The sequence below is a fragment of the Cryptomeria japonica genome, chromosome 1, assembly GCF_030272615.1.
Source record: "Cryptomeria japonica chromosome 1, Sugi_1.0, whole genome shotgun sequence".
Classification (NCBI taxonomy): domain Eukaryota; kingdom Viridiplantae; phylum Streptophyta; class Pinopsida; order Cupressales; family Cupressaceae; genus Cryptomeria; species Cryptomeria japonica.
The window spans coordinates 125099079-125114004 of record NC_081405.1 but is presented as its reverse complement, the minus strand read 5'-3'; the positions used below and the strand labels follow the sequence as shown (position 1 = coordinate 125114004).

The window sequence follows — 14926 nt, the reverse complement described above, 5'->3', positions numbered from 1 at the left end:
TATTTGGTCCAAATGGGTAACACTAATTGAATGCATGCTTCCTCCTAGAAACATTATATTTGGGCTAAAATTTTCATAGGTCATTTAATTATTCACCCCAACAAGTAGGTTATTTTTATTATTTCCTAATGCATGAGGAAGGCTACATATAAAAAAGTATCCTTGAAAAAATATGATTTAACAAATAATTACTATAGTTATAGTACTCAAAGCATATCAAATACTATGAGTTGAAAATAAATAATTACATAGCCCATTTCTCCAGATTCCATGGTTTATCAAAATTCAACAATAGTTGTGAGGCTTGAAATGTGTTATCCCCTTAGTTGAAATCAATATACATATTTCTCGGTTCTTTTGCATGACAAAATAGAATGTTTTTGTATCAATGACCAAACTTAGATCTTTATAAATAGATCAAGGGAAAATAGTTCTTTATAATTTAAGGCATTAAAACCATCTAAGGCTTATGAGACACACCTTATCTATGTTGAAAGAATAATAAAATTCTTCAAGAAGAATTTCACAAATCCCCATAGAGTTTGTTTCTAACTCTAAAATCACATCACTTATCTCCTCATCTCTTCTCTAGAGGATGTCAACCTTTTGTGAGAAATATAATCCAAATTTAGATATATTATTGTATAGTCTAAAAGAGAATCACACACTTATATGATTGTATAGTATATAAGAATAATATTCCTAGGTATCATACACCTTGGAGATGGCTAAGTCTTGGAATTATTGTCCATAATTCATAGTATTGTAAGGGTGGTGGCAGAGTCTTGGAAGGCAATACCAGCTTAAAATTTATAGATATTCTTGATGATAGCATGTAAACACTTCTTGTAAGTAGACAGTTATCAATATAAAGGAATATATATATATATATATAATAAATAGAAAAAACATGCAAGTGAACTTAATTAAAATAATGAAAATATAGAAAGAATGATTTCACCTCTTAAAAATAATGCAAGCATAAAATTTTATAAAGATGTTAAGTTTATATAGAGGCATCTCCATAAATCTATTTTTTAATAAATAGGTCTCTATGTTTGATAAATCTATGAATTTTCAAGGATATGGGATTATGCTTTAATAAATTCATTTTTTATAAAAAAAACTAGATATCTATGTTTGAATTGATAACCATGCAATTTAAATTTTTTTGTGATGTACTGTAAGTGAAATCTCACCAAAGTATAAATTAAAATGACATAATATATAGATCGCTAAGTTATTTTACTTTTTCATGATCTAGTAATATAAGCCCTGGAGTGGTTTGATTTCTTTTAGGACTCGCCCACTTTTTAGGAGAGGTAGATTGATCTTGTTACTTTGTGTAGTTATTTTTTCAATTGATAAAGTCTTGATCAACATATTTTACTATAATATTAATATATACTCCATTTGAGGATTAATGAGATCATTTCAAAATCACAAGGCTAATTTACTACTTATATTAGGAAGTGCACGAGATACAATCTAAATGTCACTAGGATAAAATTTACTTATTGGTCATACCATTTGGCTTTATTAATACACCAGCCACTTACAAGTTTATAATAAATTAGAAAGATAAATGAATGACACAATCCTCTCTAAATTTCCCAACCTTACATCACTAAGATAATTGAGAAGAGTTTTTTACCTATACACTATACAAGGTTTGTTAAGGTATTTTCATAGTTAGTATCACCCTTAACTAACAAAATGAATAAACTATATTTTGTATGAATAAATACAATGCAAGAAGTTGATGATAAGATTATGGAGGTAAAAAAAATGTTCCTTTTAATTTCTATTATTCCAAATTTCTCACAAAATCCTTTTTGTAGAATATGATTTTTGGAGGGATGTAATTGGATTTTTATAATACAAAAATATCACCTCATAGAAATGGATTATGTAAAATTGAAATATTTTAAAAGAATCTCTACTTATGACAAGGACATTTTTGTAATCATTCATATTTTAGAAAAATATATACAACATTTAGTTTGTGATTGAGAAAAGTGTTAATTAATAAAAGCAAGATAGGTCTGTACTATTATATATCTGCAAGGTGACACATAAAGCGCATGAGGGATGTGTAATAGAAAGAAAATAGCCCCCACTGGAACACTACAAACACCCAGTAGGGCAACCAGAAAGTCAACAACAAAACTACAAAAATAACAAAAACATAAAGAGACCAGAACCCACAAAAACAAGAACAACCACCCAATAAAGGAACAAATAAATGGCCAACTACATGGGGGAACCTTTTTCCTGCCAATCCTGACACAAACTTAACACTTTACTAGAAAAAGACACCATTTTGATTGAGAAAAGTTATAATAATTTAAATTTATCTTTTAGAAATCATTATTAGTATGATAAATAATAACATGTGAGTAAGCTTCAAGTTTGTGATTTTAAATAAGTAGTTATTAATTCTCTTTTTGGAATTTTTAATCTCTACTTAATTCCTCCTATTTATTTTGATGGGATGGTTTCTATCATGGAAGAACTAGTCTTACTTATTAAAATATTATATTGAAATATGAAGGTCAACAAGTATGACATAGTAGATGGTCTCATCTTACTTAAGAATGAAATATTTTCAATAATTAAGTCAAATGAAATAAATTTTTCAAAATTTAACATGATATAGGTGTGGTGGATTAGTCTATAACCTACAATATTTGTAGGTTAATAAGGGAGAGACTCTCATTGAAGGGTTTTTAAAGGAGGACAATCTCAAAGAGATGAGGGAGCAAACTATCTACCAAGAGAAGGAACTAGAATATGTTTCTCCTCTATTTTCACTACCTCCCTTTCTTTTTAATGATCAAGATTCAAAATTACTTCCATAAAAATTATCATAGATCTTATTAAGGTGAACTTTTAATTTTGAAGGAAGGAAATATCACATTATACTCCAAAAAAACTTGTTATTAATAGGGATAGAAAACCACTCAACTCTTATTTATATGTTATTTTACTTGACTAGTATAAGAATCACTTTTATTACTATCAACCACACACAAACAAGTGGATAGCCTAAGACTATGATTATCTAAAAGGAAGGAAATGTTAAAATATATAAGTCAAAAGATAAAAATTAGCATAGATCAAATTTTATACCTTTGAGATGAATATTACAATGTCACCAATAATATTCTCAATGATATGTCTCCATTTGTAGAATTGTATGTGTGTGACGTATTAAATTTTATTACTTTAGAGTTCACAAATAATAGAGTGTCATTCATATAGGTACTACTTTCTATAAATTTCACAAGGGTGAAGAAGTTAGGAAATTGAGTCATCACAATGTATATGATTTTATTAGAAGTAACTACTTATAAATATTACCACTTAGGAAGAACAAAAAATCTTGGAGCATATATATTTTTTATACTTAAGGACCAAAAATATTGGGAAGGAGGTATTGTAATTTCATATTTTCAATTTACTTAATTTAGAGAGTGTTTGACTTAGTTTTCTACCTTAGGTGATATTTTGGGTTTTCTCATGTTATCACACCTTTATTTCAATCTCTCTACCCTAATTTCCAATCCCTTTACTTATATAAATTTCAAATACCCATCATAATTATGGCCTTTCCCATGTCAACATCCCTTTTTCCTTCATTTCCCAAAATTCCATGTTTCCCTAGTTTCTCTTATATTTTGTCGCTCTAATCCTTCCTATTCTTGGTAGGTCATCTCCATCATCCTTATTTTTCCATTTCCCTTGCATTTTTAAAGCTTAGGATTTCCTTTACTAACATCTCTTTTTCAAATACACTTTCCTTAATTTGTTAAACCCACAATTCATACTTCCTTCTGTCCTATAGAATTTTATAATTTTTTTGTCCCTCCTTGCACTCCATCTAAAGCATTTTATATCCCTAATCCTTGAAAAAATATATCAATTATTCTTTAATCTTGATATGTCATGATTCCTTGGATATTTTCATCCCCTCGAATCCTAGCATCTTTGTAACTCATTCTCCCAACGCCTAACACTCAACCTTTGAATAACATTATGTAAGCATACCAAATGAGAATAACTTTGTATAACATATTCACTCTTGATTACCTAATCCCTATTTTTTTGCACCTTTTTTATATGTATTCCCCTGACACCTTACCTTTAAAAATTCATTTTATTAGAATCCAACTAACCAAATGAAGGATTTCATCTATCATTATTTCTAACTAGGAATCAAATTTGAATATAATAAAAGTGAGAAAATTTCAAACAGCTCTTAGCATATTTGGTCCCATGTTAGGGCTTCAACCTCTATATAACATGGGAAACTTCATTAGTTTACATCTTTTGACAATTTTCATAAAACCATAGCCTTAGCTTAAACAAGTATCTTCATTTATCAGATTTGAGTATGGAAACCCTTATGTTTTTAAATTCAATGCACAACCATATTTGTTTCTTATAATTTAGAGGATGAAACCCCTTTGGATTATTGAGAGTAGCTTCATGGGAAGGTTGCATTTCTACTTTGAGTTTAGAGATTTTAGTGTTTTGGGAATTTTAATATTCTAAGAATTTTTTAAATAAATTTGTAAATATTATAAAGGAAAATATCTGTAAATATTTATTGAAGAAACCTATTTGAATGAAATTTTTGAATTAAACAAATTTGATTCCACCCAATATCACATATGCAAATCTAGTATATGTGTTGGATTTTTTATATTATTTTTTGTATTTTATTGTCAAAATAATCAATTGATTATTTTGAATTTGAGCAATTTATATGAATATTTTAATTTAGGTTGATTAGATGATATCAATTGTGGATTTTAAAAATTTAATCTTTATATATGTATACCCTATAAAATTCAAATCTTATATTTTTTTATGGGACACCCATACCCTTTCTCATGTTGTAATGGATTCCCATACCTTTCTAAAACTCCCATTTTGGCATAAACTATAAGGGATCCTACAAAAGGTTATCAAATTTAGCATTAAATATGCAAGAATAATGACTATTTAAGGATGTATCCTCCTCTAGTTTCCTTCTACTTGAGATAGCTAGAATAACCATAATCTAAGTAACATTCAAGATATCCAAGTTAAAAACAATCCCTCCAATCTTCTCACACAATTTTATATCTTAATTATAGGATTATTAAGACTTTAGTAAGCCACCCTTCCATAAATGGTGGTCCTTACATCTATAAATAAACATTGCACCTACTCATATCAGTGGGACCACCACTTACAATATAAGCAATAACGTAAAAAAAAATAGTAAAAAATAAAATATTAAAAAATAGAACTAAATACATATCTATTGTAAATCAATCTTTAACATTTAGCTTTGTATCATATAAATTTGAAGTACATTTCTATATTCTCTTCTATTGCAGAAACATTCCTTAATCTCATCCACCCTTTTCATATTGTAGAACCGTTAATCACATCCATTTCTTATGTTATTAAATGATAAAGATAATATAATATACTATAGTACAATATTATATAATAATATGAATTCATTTAGACTATACATAATGTAAGAAAAAAATATTTTAAATATTATAATAATATAAATTTATTTTAAATATATAATGTGAGGTATTATAATAATCTATGTTTATTTTATTTTCTTAAAAATTATTTTATTTTACTTTAAAATATTTATAACTTGTCCACCTCTTATGTTGTCAATAGGTAACAATTATTTAGTTTTAAAAAAAAAAAATCTCTTTGTTTTCAAATTAATGAAAAAGGGATCTACCCTTTATGGTAGAGGCTTACCAAATAAATAAATAAATAAAATAATTAGAATTGTATTTTTTTAAATAAATATATTTGAAACATTTATAATTTTTTTTAATAATATTATTATATTTATTAATGATATTTATTATTAAATATATGATTTTTGGGCTTCGGCCCTAACTCGCCCGGTCGTGGATCGCAACTTAAGGCGTGGGTATGCTCGCCATGGTCTTGAGTTCGAGTCCCCGGCTATGTTAACTTTGTGTGTGTTGCTACCTTGTGAGCGAGTCGTACACACTGGGGGATTAGTCTCACTTCAGCGAGGACACCTCCAGATTCCACGATAGTGAATATTAAAAAATATATATATATGATTTTTTGTACATTTACACATAAAACTTTTGATGCTACTTAAAAGACCTAGTTATTATTTCATTTTTATTGACTAAAAATTAAGTTAACTATTAAAGCTAATGAAATTTAAAAATATGCTTAGCCATAAAGAATTCATGGTATATTAATCTATACAATAAAAAAGATTTTTTATTTATTTGAATCATTTTTTAACACAAAACCAGAACTGCTAAAATGTGGTGTGAAGAGAAGACAAACATGTGAGATCTCATATATGCTATGGTTGTAGGGGACCTCAAAACAGTGTGGGTGACCCATTCATGGTGGGTCAATGTGCTCCATCCACCACCACTTTTTCCACCGAGTAGCTGGCATTGAGGTTTAACATTCAAAGGGTAAAGAAAATCTGTGGGCAAGAGGGGATGAACGTGGATGAAAAGCAAACAATTGGAGAATACAAGTGGAAAGTGCACGGGACCATAACTCTTGTTGTTACGCTCAGGATAAATCTCAACCAGTCGTCATGACATGTTCTGACAATGACAATAGTTGAAAAAAACTTGACCCAAAAAGTTTCAAATTTGAACGCTCATGCACAGTTGGGTCAGTAAAATTATCCATGGAAAGGATGTGCCACCTGTTTATATCACTGTCATAGTTAGATTAAGGAAAAGCAAATTCATGGGTTGAAGCGCAGTAAAGCAATGAATGCATGTGAAGCTTAACACAGTCGTGGTTTTGTTATGTAGTACACATTTTATAATGAAAGATTTATTGAGATAATGACATATTAAAGCAATTTCACAGTTTATTAACAATACCAATCGAGTAAGTTCTTGACATAGAGAGGACAATTCTTTCAATTCAATCAAATCATGTTGTATAATATTAAGACTGATACTTTTGATTTACAAGTAGTAGATTACATAATATACAAGCGAATGTTCAAGAATTTATGTAGTATTAGCATTCATCTTCGGGTGATAAAGTGTGGGAAGGATCATTGCGAGGTCTTCCAGGCCATAGGCACTTCATGCTTGATAATTGTTCTCCATAGCTATTCAAGCAGAAGGGATTCTTTCTATTTGCAGCCGCAGGCTGAAGTTGAATGTTGATGAGCTTTAGATTGGTGCATGGCACACTGTCGCTGCAAGCCATATAAACTGGTGTTTCCACATAAGTGCCTGTGATTTTTTCATAAGTGATGTCCGATATGAATACCCCAGATGTTAGATTTCTGCAGGCCTTTTCCTCACAGTAAAATTGATCAATACCAATGGGCACTCTTACGTTGGAAACCTGTATGTTGGAAAAGGACACCATTTTCACCTCTCCTATTCCCCCCTACAGAAACGAAGAAGAACAAGAGGAGTCACGTCATGTTCAAATTCTAACTTTTACTTAAACTTTCGACATGACTTGTATGGAAGGAAAGATGAGTTGATAATATACCTGCCATGTTTTGATCCGAACGCCATTGGAAGCATCATGGATGTTGCTGTCATACACACTCACATTGGAAACACAGGCCTTCGCTCCGTCTTTACCAAGTCCTCCAATACTGATCTCAATTACACACAATAACTGTTAATATTATCTAACACCAATTAGGCAAAAATGGAGTAACTATGAAAGTAATAAGAATTCATCATTGTTTTTTTTTCAAATTGTTTATATTTTTTATTTTTTATTCAGATTATATTTGATAATGTGATTATGGATCATCCAATATGTTTTGAGACGTGGAACTGATCAATAGACACAATCAAAAATAATTAATTGTTCATATTTTTCATTCTATATGTCCAAAAATATTTCATAATCTAATGATAGATCATTGAATATGCTCTGAAACATGGATAGATATATATACACAATCAAATTTCTAATCACTCGTTTATATTTTTCATTCTATATTTCAGATTACATTCGATAATCTAATTCGATAATATAATAATAGATTATTGAATATTTTCCAAAATATTGACTAATACACAATCAAAACTATACAATCATATAATTCTTCATAGATTGTGAAAAACTTCATGCCCACAAGTAATAAGAGTACCTGACACCATGACCAGGGCCGCAGTTAATATTGTGCACACGGATGCCTGTGCAGCCTGTTTGAATGGACACACAGTCGTCTCCTGTACACGATTATAGTAAAAATCTCTAAGGTGGGAAATGATTAAAAGGAAAAGATCATAAGAAATCCCAGTGAGTAGACCTACCGCATGCCATAGAAGAATGGTGTATTTCAACCTCGTCAGAATTCTCGAGATAAATTCCATCTGTATTTGGGATGTTTGCAGGAGAGGAGATTGTGACATTAGCTACTGTAACAGAAGTGCAACTGTCGATCTTGAGGTGAGATTGTGGACTGTTTTGTATTGTGATCCCCTGGACGCTCACGCCATAGCTTCCATAGAACCGCAATGCCTGCCCAGGTTCAGTAATTAGGAAAAACACGAAATTCCTGAATAGGTTAAACTAACTGCTTTAAATTGTTACATGTCCTTCAAACTCTCTGGCATGAATCTACACCATACATTGACTCACCGTGGGCCTGATGGTTGGTAATTTGCTTCCACCTCTTTGGCTGCTAACCTGACACAGAAAATTCCAATGTTATTTGAATGGGCAGAGTAAATAGATGTAATATATTGTGTTATAGTTCTAAATTAAGATCTACCTCAACTTCTAAGTTCTAAATTAAGATCTACCTCAACGTCTAAGTCTGAAAGTTTCCACCAGGATGCCCCTTGTCCGTCAAAAAGGCCTTTGCCGGCTACAATAATACCATCTAGTTCTGAAAAACTTATCCATTGCAACGGTTTAGATGCCCAGGCCTCTGGATTCACCGATGCGATCACACTTCCATCAACCTGCTCAAATTAATACTACAAAGATAAATTTTGGCATCTGTTCTTGAATTCTATCAGATGGTCATCACAGAAATATCATACCTGAAAGTGGATGTTCTGTTTGCAGGGTCCAGAGAAGGTCAGAGGCCCAACTAGAAATCGGTGGCCAGCAGGAATGTGTAGTGTACCAGAATCCTTGCCACAAACTACTTGCCATGCCCTCTGAAATGCCTGTTCAATCCACATTCCATAACAAAATTCAATCCACAAAAGTTTTCTATAGTTCATGTAGTATTCAAAGGATTGTTTCTAAAATCAATATTTCGAATCATATTTAATCTATCAAATAAAACAATCAAAAATATCAATTCAGAGATCTGTCTGAATATACACAATTGATTTCAGAAACAAAATTAATCTACCAAATAAAACAAACTAAATCATCAATTCAAAACATGTTTGAATATGCACAATTGATTTTAGAAACAAACCTTTCAATCAATACACAGCATTTCGGATCATGCTTAATGATCTATCAAATAAAACTAACCAAAACGTCTATTAAAAAAATGTCTGAATATGCACAATTGATTTCAGGAACAATCTTTTGATTCAATACACAGCATTTAAACAGGTGAACTCAGTAAATGAACAGATAGAAAGATGACCTTGGTTTCATCAGTGACTCCATCGCCCTTTGCACCCAATTTAGTTACATCCACCACGTTCGAATGCCCACCAAACAAATTGGCAGTGTTTGATTCAATCATTGATCTTCTGAAAACCCTTGCCCCTGAGCAATTATCTTTCATGCCAAGCACAGCTAATACAAGAAAAAGACTAACATAAGCTTTTCTGGTAAGAGACATTGTACTTTGGGATGTGAAGCTCCACGCTATGGACGATGATAGAACAAAGTGTTGGGAAAGCTTGCTTTGTAGAAACTTGAGAGAGACGATACTCACGAGTGAACAGTGAGCGGGCAGGATTGGACAGCCGAAGACTTTAACGATTTATAAGCCACTCTCCACCAGACAAATGCAAGACTCACAACTCTTTCAGTAACCATGTGATGCCAATTGCATTTTTTTTTTCGGTTTTTCAAGATCTCGCTAAATTCGCTGACCCCATGCACTACTCACGGATTGGTTTCGTTCATTTCTTAATCTCTTTTTATTGTTCATATCCGACGGAATTTTTTATACCTGTGACCGTGCTCAATTCTTAACACCGTACATTGAACATGTTTCATCCGGGAGGAAAACTTTGAGAAAGGAGATAAAAAATATACTTTCTTTATCGGATCGTCAACAAAGGAAACTGTACAATTGGGTGTAATTTAAGCGAGGCCCATGTGGATAATGATGTATCCAGAGTTTGAATGAAAGCTAATTTGTGGGCACATCACGCCACAGTCATCGACATACAGATTTTGACGAAATGTTTTTATAAATGAGTCTGCGAACAGAAGAAACCGTCACTTTTCATGGTTGAAAATTGATGATAGTTTACACATCAGTTAAATTTGACCGTACAAATTAATACTGAACAATGATTTGGTTTGTACATAGCATGGGTATAAGCAAGAATGTTGATTGTCTACCAGTGGTTTTACAACAAAATACCGTGTATGTTAAGGGAATGATAAAGAACTGATATAAAACTTGAAAGCTATAGGGGATGCTCAAATTTAAGCCTTACATGGCATTTTGATTTATTCTTTTCAACCTCTATGTATTGCACATATAAAATCAGTTTAGTTATTTTCATGTAAGGATTGCTATAGGGGATGTTTAAGTCTTACATAATATTTTAATTCATTTTTTTCAATTTTTTTTGGTATCGTATATATAAATTAATTTAACTATTTTTTATTAATTTAAATGGGAAAAGATCCCAACCCTTTACAAATTAGATCAAAAAATTGAAACAATAAATTGTTGTGAGATCAAACAGTAGAGCAACATCTAGGTAACTCAAGTACAACATCACAAAGACTAAAATGAAAACTAATGAAAACCAAATTTAAGACCAAGAGTGGATTTGACGGAACAATCTAAGAATTATGGGTTGGAAGGGAATGACCCTTTTTCTTTCGTCGTACAACTATCCAAGATGAAAAGTCCTTCTCCAAAGAAGCAAGGGGAGATGTGCTTGCAAATCTCATAGAGGCAGTAGACAAATCGGAAAGGCGAACCACTGAACCCAAAAGAGGGACCTAGCAATTTGGAGAGAGGGAATCAAATCTACCGTGGAAGGAATAAGGTCAAAACTCGAAAGAGTGCCCGAAGGGGCTAGAGGAATATTTGCAGCATGATATGACAAAGAGCCAAGAGCAAGGGCCACCGAAATAGGGACAACATCAACCGACAAGACAAAGGAAACCTAGGCAGGGGCCACTGGAGCCAAGTTGACACAAGCCATCAGAGCAAGAACTGTTATCGGAGAAGGGGGTGTCGAGTTCCTAGGGGAGTCCGAAGTAGAGTTTGATTCCACCAAGAAGATCGTAAGATGGAATTATTTAGCATCTTTCCACTAGGTAGGAGAGGAGTGAAGTTGAGAGTCATACGGACAAGAAGAGGCTAAGTGCCTCGTAACAAAATAACATCTACACCTAAACAGGATCCCTTCATAATCCAGGATCTATCTCCATTGCAACTCTCCAACCTTAAGAGTGATCTCAATAAATCGATTTAATTGTTTCAATGTTAAGGATTAAAGGGTACATTTATAAAAGTATTTTATTAATATTGGATGTATTCCATTCAATATTATGTCAAGGATTAAAGGATATAAAGCATTTACCCCATCACCATCTAGTATATAAGTCATCAAATTCTTTTGGCTTATTGTCAAGGATTAAGGGGTATCTAAAAAAGTACACAAATCATCAAGCTCCTCTAACTTAGTGCTGGGAATTAAAAGATGTTTGAAAAACATCATGTTGGGCACTGAATGCAAGAATAACCAACCTCCTTTGATTTAGTACTTAGGATTGAGGGGTGTCCAAAAAAAATCTCATTAACATTGGATGCAAGAATCATTGACATCCATTAGCTTATTGCTAAAGAGTAAAGGGTGTCAAAAGAGGTTTCATGTTTACATTAGGGTTACAAATCGTTAACCTCACTTAACTTACTGTCAACGATTAAATTGTATCAAAAAGCTATCCAACTACATCAATTGCAATTCCTTCAACTTAATATCAAGGGCTAAAGGGTACTCAAAATAGTACATCTTCACCATTAGGTGCACAAATCATCCACCTCTTTTGGTTTAGTGTCAATGATTAAGGGGTATTTAAAAAAGTATCCCATTAAAATCAGGGGCACAAATCATCAATCTCCTTGAGCTCAATGTTAGGGATTGAAAAAAAAAAAAAAAAGAATAAAAGAAATATTCTTTTAGAGTCCAAGATATTAGGCGGTCTGTATATTAAAAAAGGATTCTTTTAGAGTCCATGATATTAGGCAGTCTGTATATGGGTCTACAAATGGCTTATAGCAATACAGGACTGCCCCATACTACTTACAAAAAGCATCTAACTATACTACAAACAAGACATACATACCTTACCCCTATGAAATTTGAAAGATATATATAAATGTCTCATTAGTATTAAGTGAATGAATCATCAATCACATTTGGCTTAATTTCAATTATAGAAGATATCCAAAATAGAATAATATAATATATTGCAACCATTCAATTGCAACCAACCTAGACGATAGTTAAACTCAGCTTCTCTCTTTGTGGTTAAGCCTCTTTGTTCATCCAAATGACTTTGTAAGGTCAATCCTGTTTTATGTTCCAAATCAAAGTGGGGCTAGATTTTCCTTCCAAAGTGCAAAATTCTCCGAATCTAAATGACTTATCCTAAATACGAGCCAACAATATGTGGACGTAAAATAAATAAAATGCAATTGTTGTCATTGTTGTGTGAATAGAGAGTAATCTCGTGTGTAGGGTTTTGATTCAGTCGTTGGAATGACAAGCGAAGCACACGCAACACAGAGTTTTCCGCCACGTTAGAATTTGAAGATCCTTAACTTTTTATTATGTTTGTTTGAAATTCAAGGCATAATTTTAAAATCCTTCACTTTTTATTATGTTTGTTTGAAATTCAAGGCATAACAGGTCCTTGCGTGAGACTATAACGAATTTCTTGTTTTGCTCAATGTGTAGATTCTATAAAGTTAATAAATATAGGTATTGTATGTTTTGATTTGTGTAGAAATTATCCGGTGATCCACGCAAAAGAAATTTGAGGAACTACAAATTATTTGTCTCTATCATGATCTCATGTTGTATAGTCACGGTGACTCATGTATGATCTCAAGATATTATCAAGCTTAGAATAAGTGACTCATTGATGATCTTTGGTTTCACATGTTGAGATTTGATGCAAATGATTTCATATGTATTCGATAATAATTTGAAGTTTTCATGATGTGCTTGGTAGACATGGGGGAGCTCATTTAGTCATGATTTTTTTTTTCTCTTATATGTTGAATGTCCTTGTGTAAAATATATATCTATTAGATCTATCTTAGCTTAGATGGCACATACTGTTAAAACAAAAGACAAATTGGGAACACACAAATTATACACAACGCAATATTTAACGCGGTTCACCAACTTGGCTACATCCACCAAAAAGCAGAGCAGAGATCCTTTTATTATTATTGCAACTTACATACATAGGGCTTTGCCCTCATATATATACAATAATCTTCAACAAAAGATGAAGGGACAAAGATGGGGAAGATGAAATGAAGAGTCGGACTTCACATCAATCTCCCACTTGAAGTTCAACTAATGCATTGACTTCACATCTGAACAACCTCCCACTTGATGTAGATCCCCTTCTTTCCATTCTCAACCAATATCTAAACACAATCACCAAATCCCATGGTAATAAACAGGTTGAGAATCAATCATCATAGCTGGAATAGCAAGCACAACTAATTGCTAATCACATCCAACTAGCCATACAACATCAATCAAATTATGCCAACATATTCGGCCCATACAACAATTCTGTGTAATCCCATCTTCCAACAAAACACACCAAAACCCATTGATGTGCAAAAAACTAGAAGACACTTATATATCAATCCGCATGTTGCTTAAGCAATGCTGACCAAAACAACTCAATTCTACCAATCAGCACTAACATAAAAAGGTGTGGCAATAATCAAATCACAACGGCCTGCAACCTGCAAAAAATCTCACATGACATCCTTCAAATCGTCATGAAAAGACCATATATTGTTGTTAAAAAACAATAAAGTACAACAACAATAGATGACTTCAAAAAACTTTAAGAAGAAACATCCATGCAAACCATATCTCATCCTTCTACCAACACCACCAAGTGCTCAGTTGTGCCAAGTATGATCTCCTTTACCTCCCCAAATGAAAGCATTAACAACACCCAACCAACATGGATGTAAGCTCCTATAATCAAGGAAGATCAAACTCAATATCATTCCAACACTAGGAACCATCTCAAACTTCTCCTAAACTCAAATGCACAAGGAGATAAATCTCCTAAGTAGACTAAGAGTGGGGACTGAGAATGCTCCTCTAGGATACACCAAGTCATAATGACTCTCTCCAAGAACAATCTCCTCTAGGTCTAGAATGAACTCACGTCCATCACTAGGTGTAGGCTCCTCGGTCTTCTTGCTGAAACCTCTAAAGAGATACCGCCTCAACAAATGTTCTCTAATCCCAAGAGAACTCCAGCCTCACCCAAGCCTCTTAGTTTTCAAAAGCACCTCCATGGTCAATCAGCCAATGTACTTGATACTAAGAGCACTAACAAGACCAATGTCAAAACTCCCACTACACATCTGCATTACCTGGGAACACAACATGACAACTTGATCTTACATCTTCACAAATGAAGACCACATGCACCAATAAGCATAACTTGCCAAGAGAACCTGTATCAT

General features: G+C 32.5%; 1 protein-coding gene across 1 annotated transcript; it reads right to left on the bottom strand.

Moving 5' to 3' along the window:
• Positions 1–6935: 6935 nt before the first annotated feature.
• Positions 6936–10114, bottom strand: LOC131026710 (polygalacturonase At1g48100). Its single transcript, XM_057956643.2, has 8 exons — positions 9635–10114; positions 9069–9197; positions 8826–8987; positions 8662–8709; positions 8334–8541; positions 8168–8249; positions 7552–7660; positions 6936–7443 (listed from the first exon to the last, which is right to left on the bottom strand). Exons 1-8 carry the CDS (start codon positions 9833–9835, stop codon positions 7063–7065), a joined length of 1320 nt encoding a protein of 439 aa, XP_057812626.2. The 5' UTR covers positions 9836–10114; the 3' UTR covers positions 6936–7062.
• Between the last annotated feature and the right edge of the window lie 4812 nt (positions 10115–14926).

What these genes read in the sequence shown, in the direction of transcription:
- LOC131026710 (XM_057956643.2), bottom strand. Translation starts at nt 9,835, where the DNA reads ATGTCTCTTACCAGAAAAGCTTATGTTAGTCTTTTTCTTGTATTAGCT. An exon ending in AACAGAACATCCACTTTCAG is followed by an intron (nt 8,988 to 9,068) that starts GTATGATATTTC and finishes TAATTTGAGCAG; the next exon opens with GTTGATGGAAGTGTGATCGC. An exon ending in TACCAACCATCAGGCCCACG is followed by an intron (nt 8,542 to 8,661) that starts GTGAGTCAATGT and finishes GAACCTGGGCAG; the next exon opens with GCATTGCGGTTCTATGGAAG.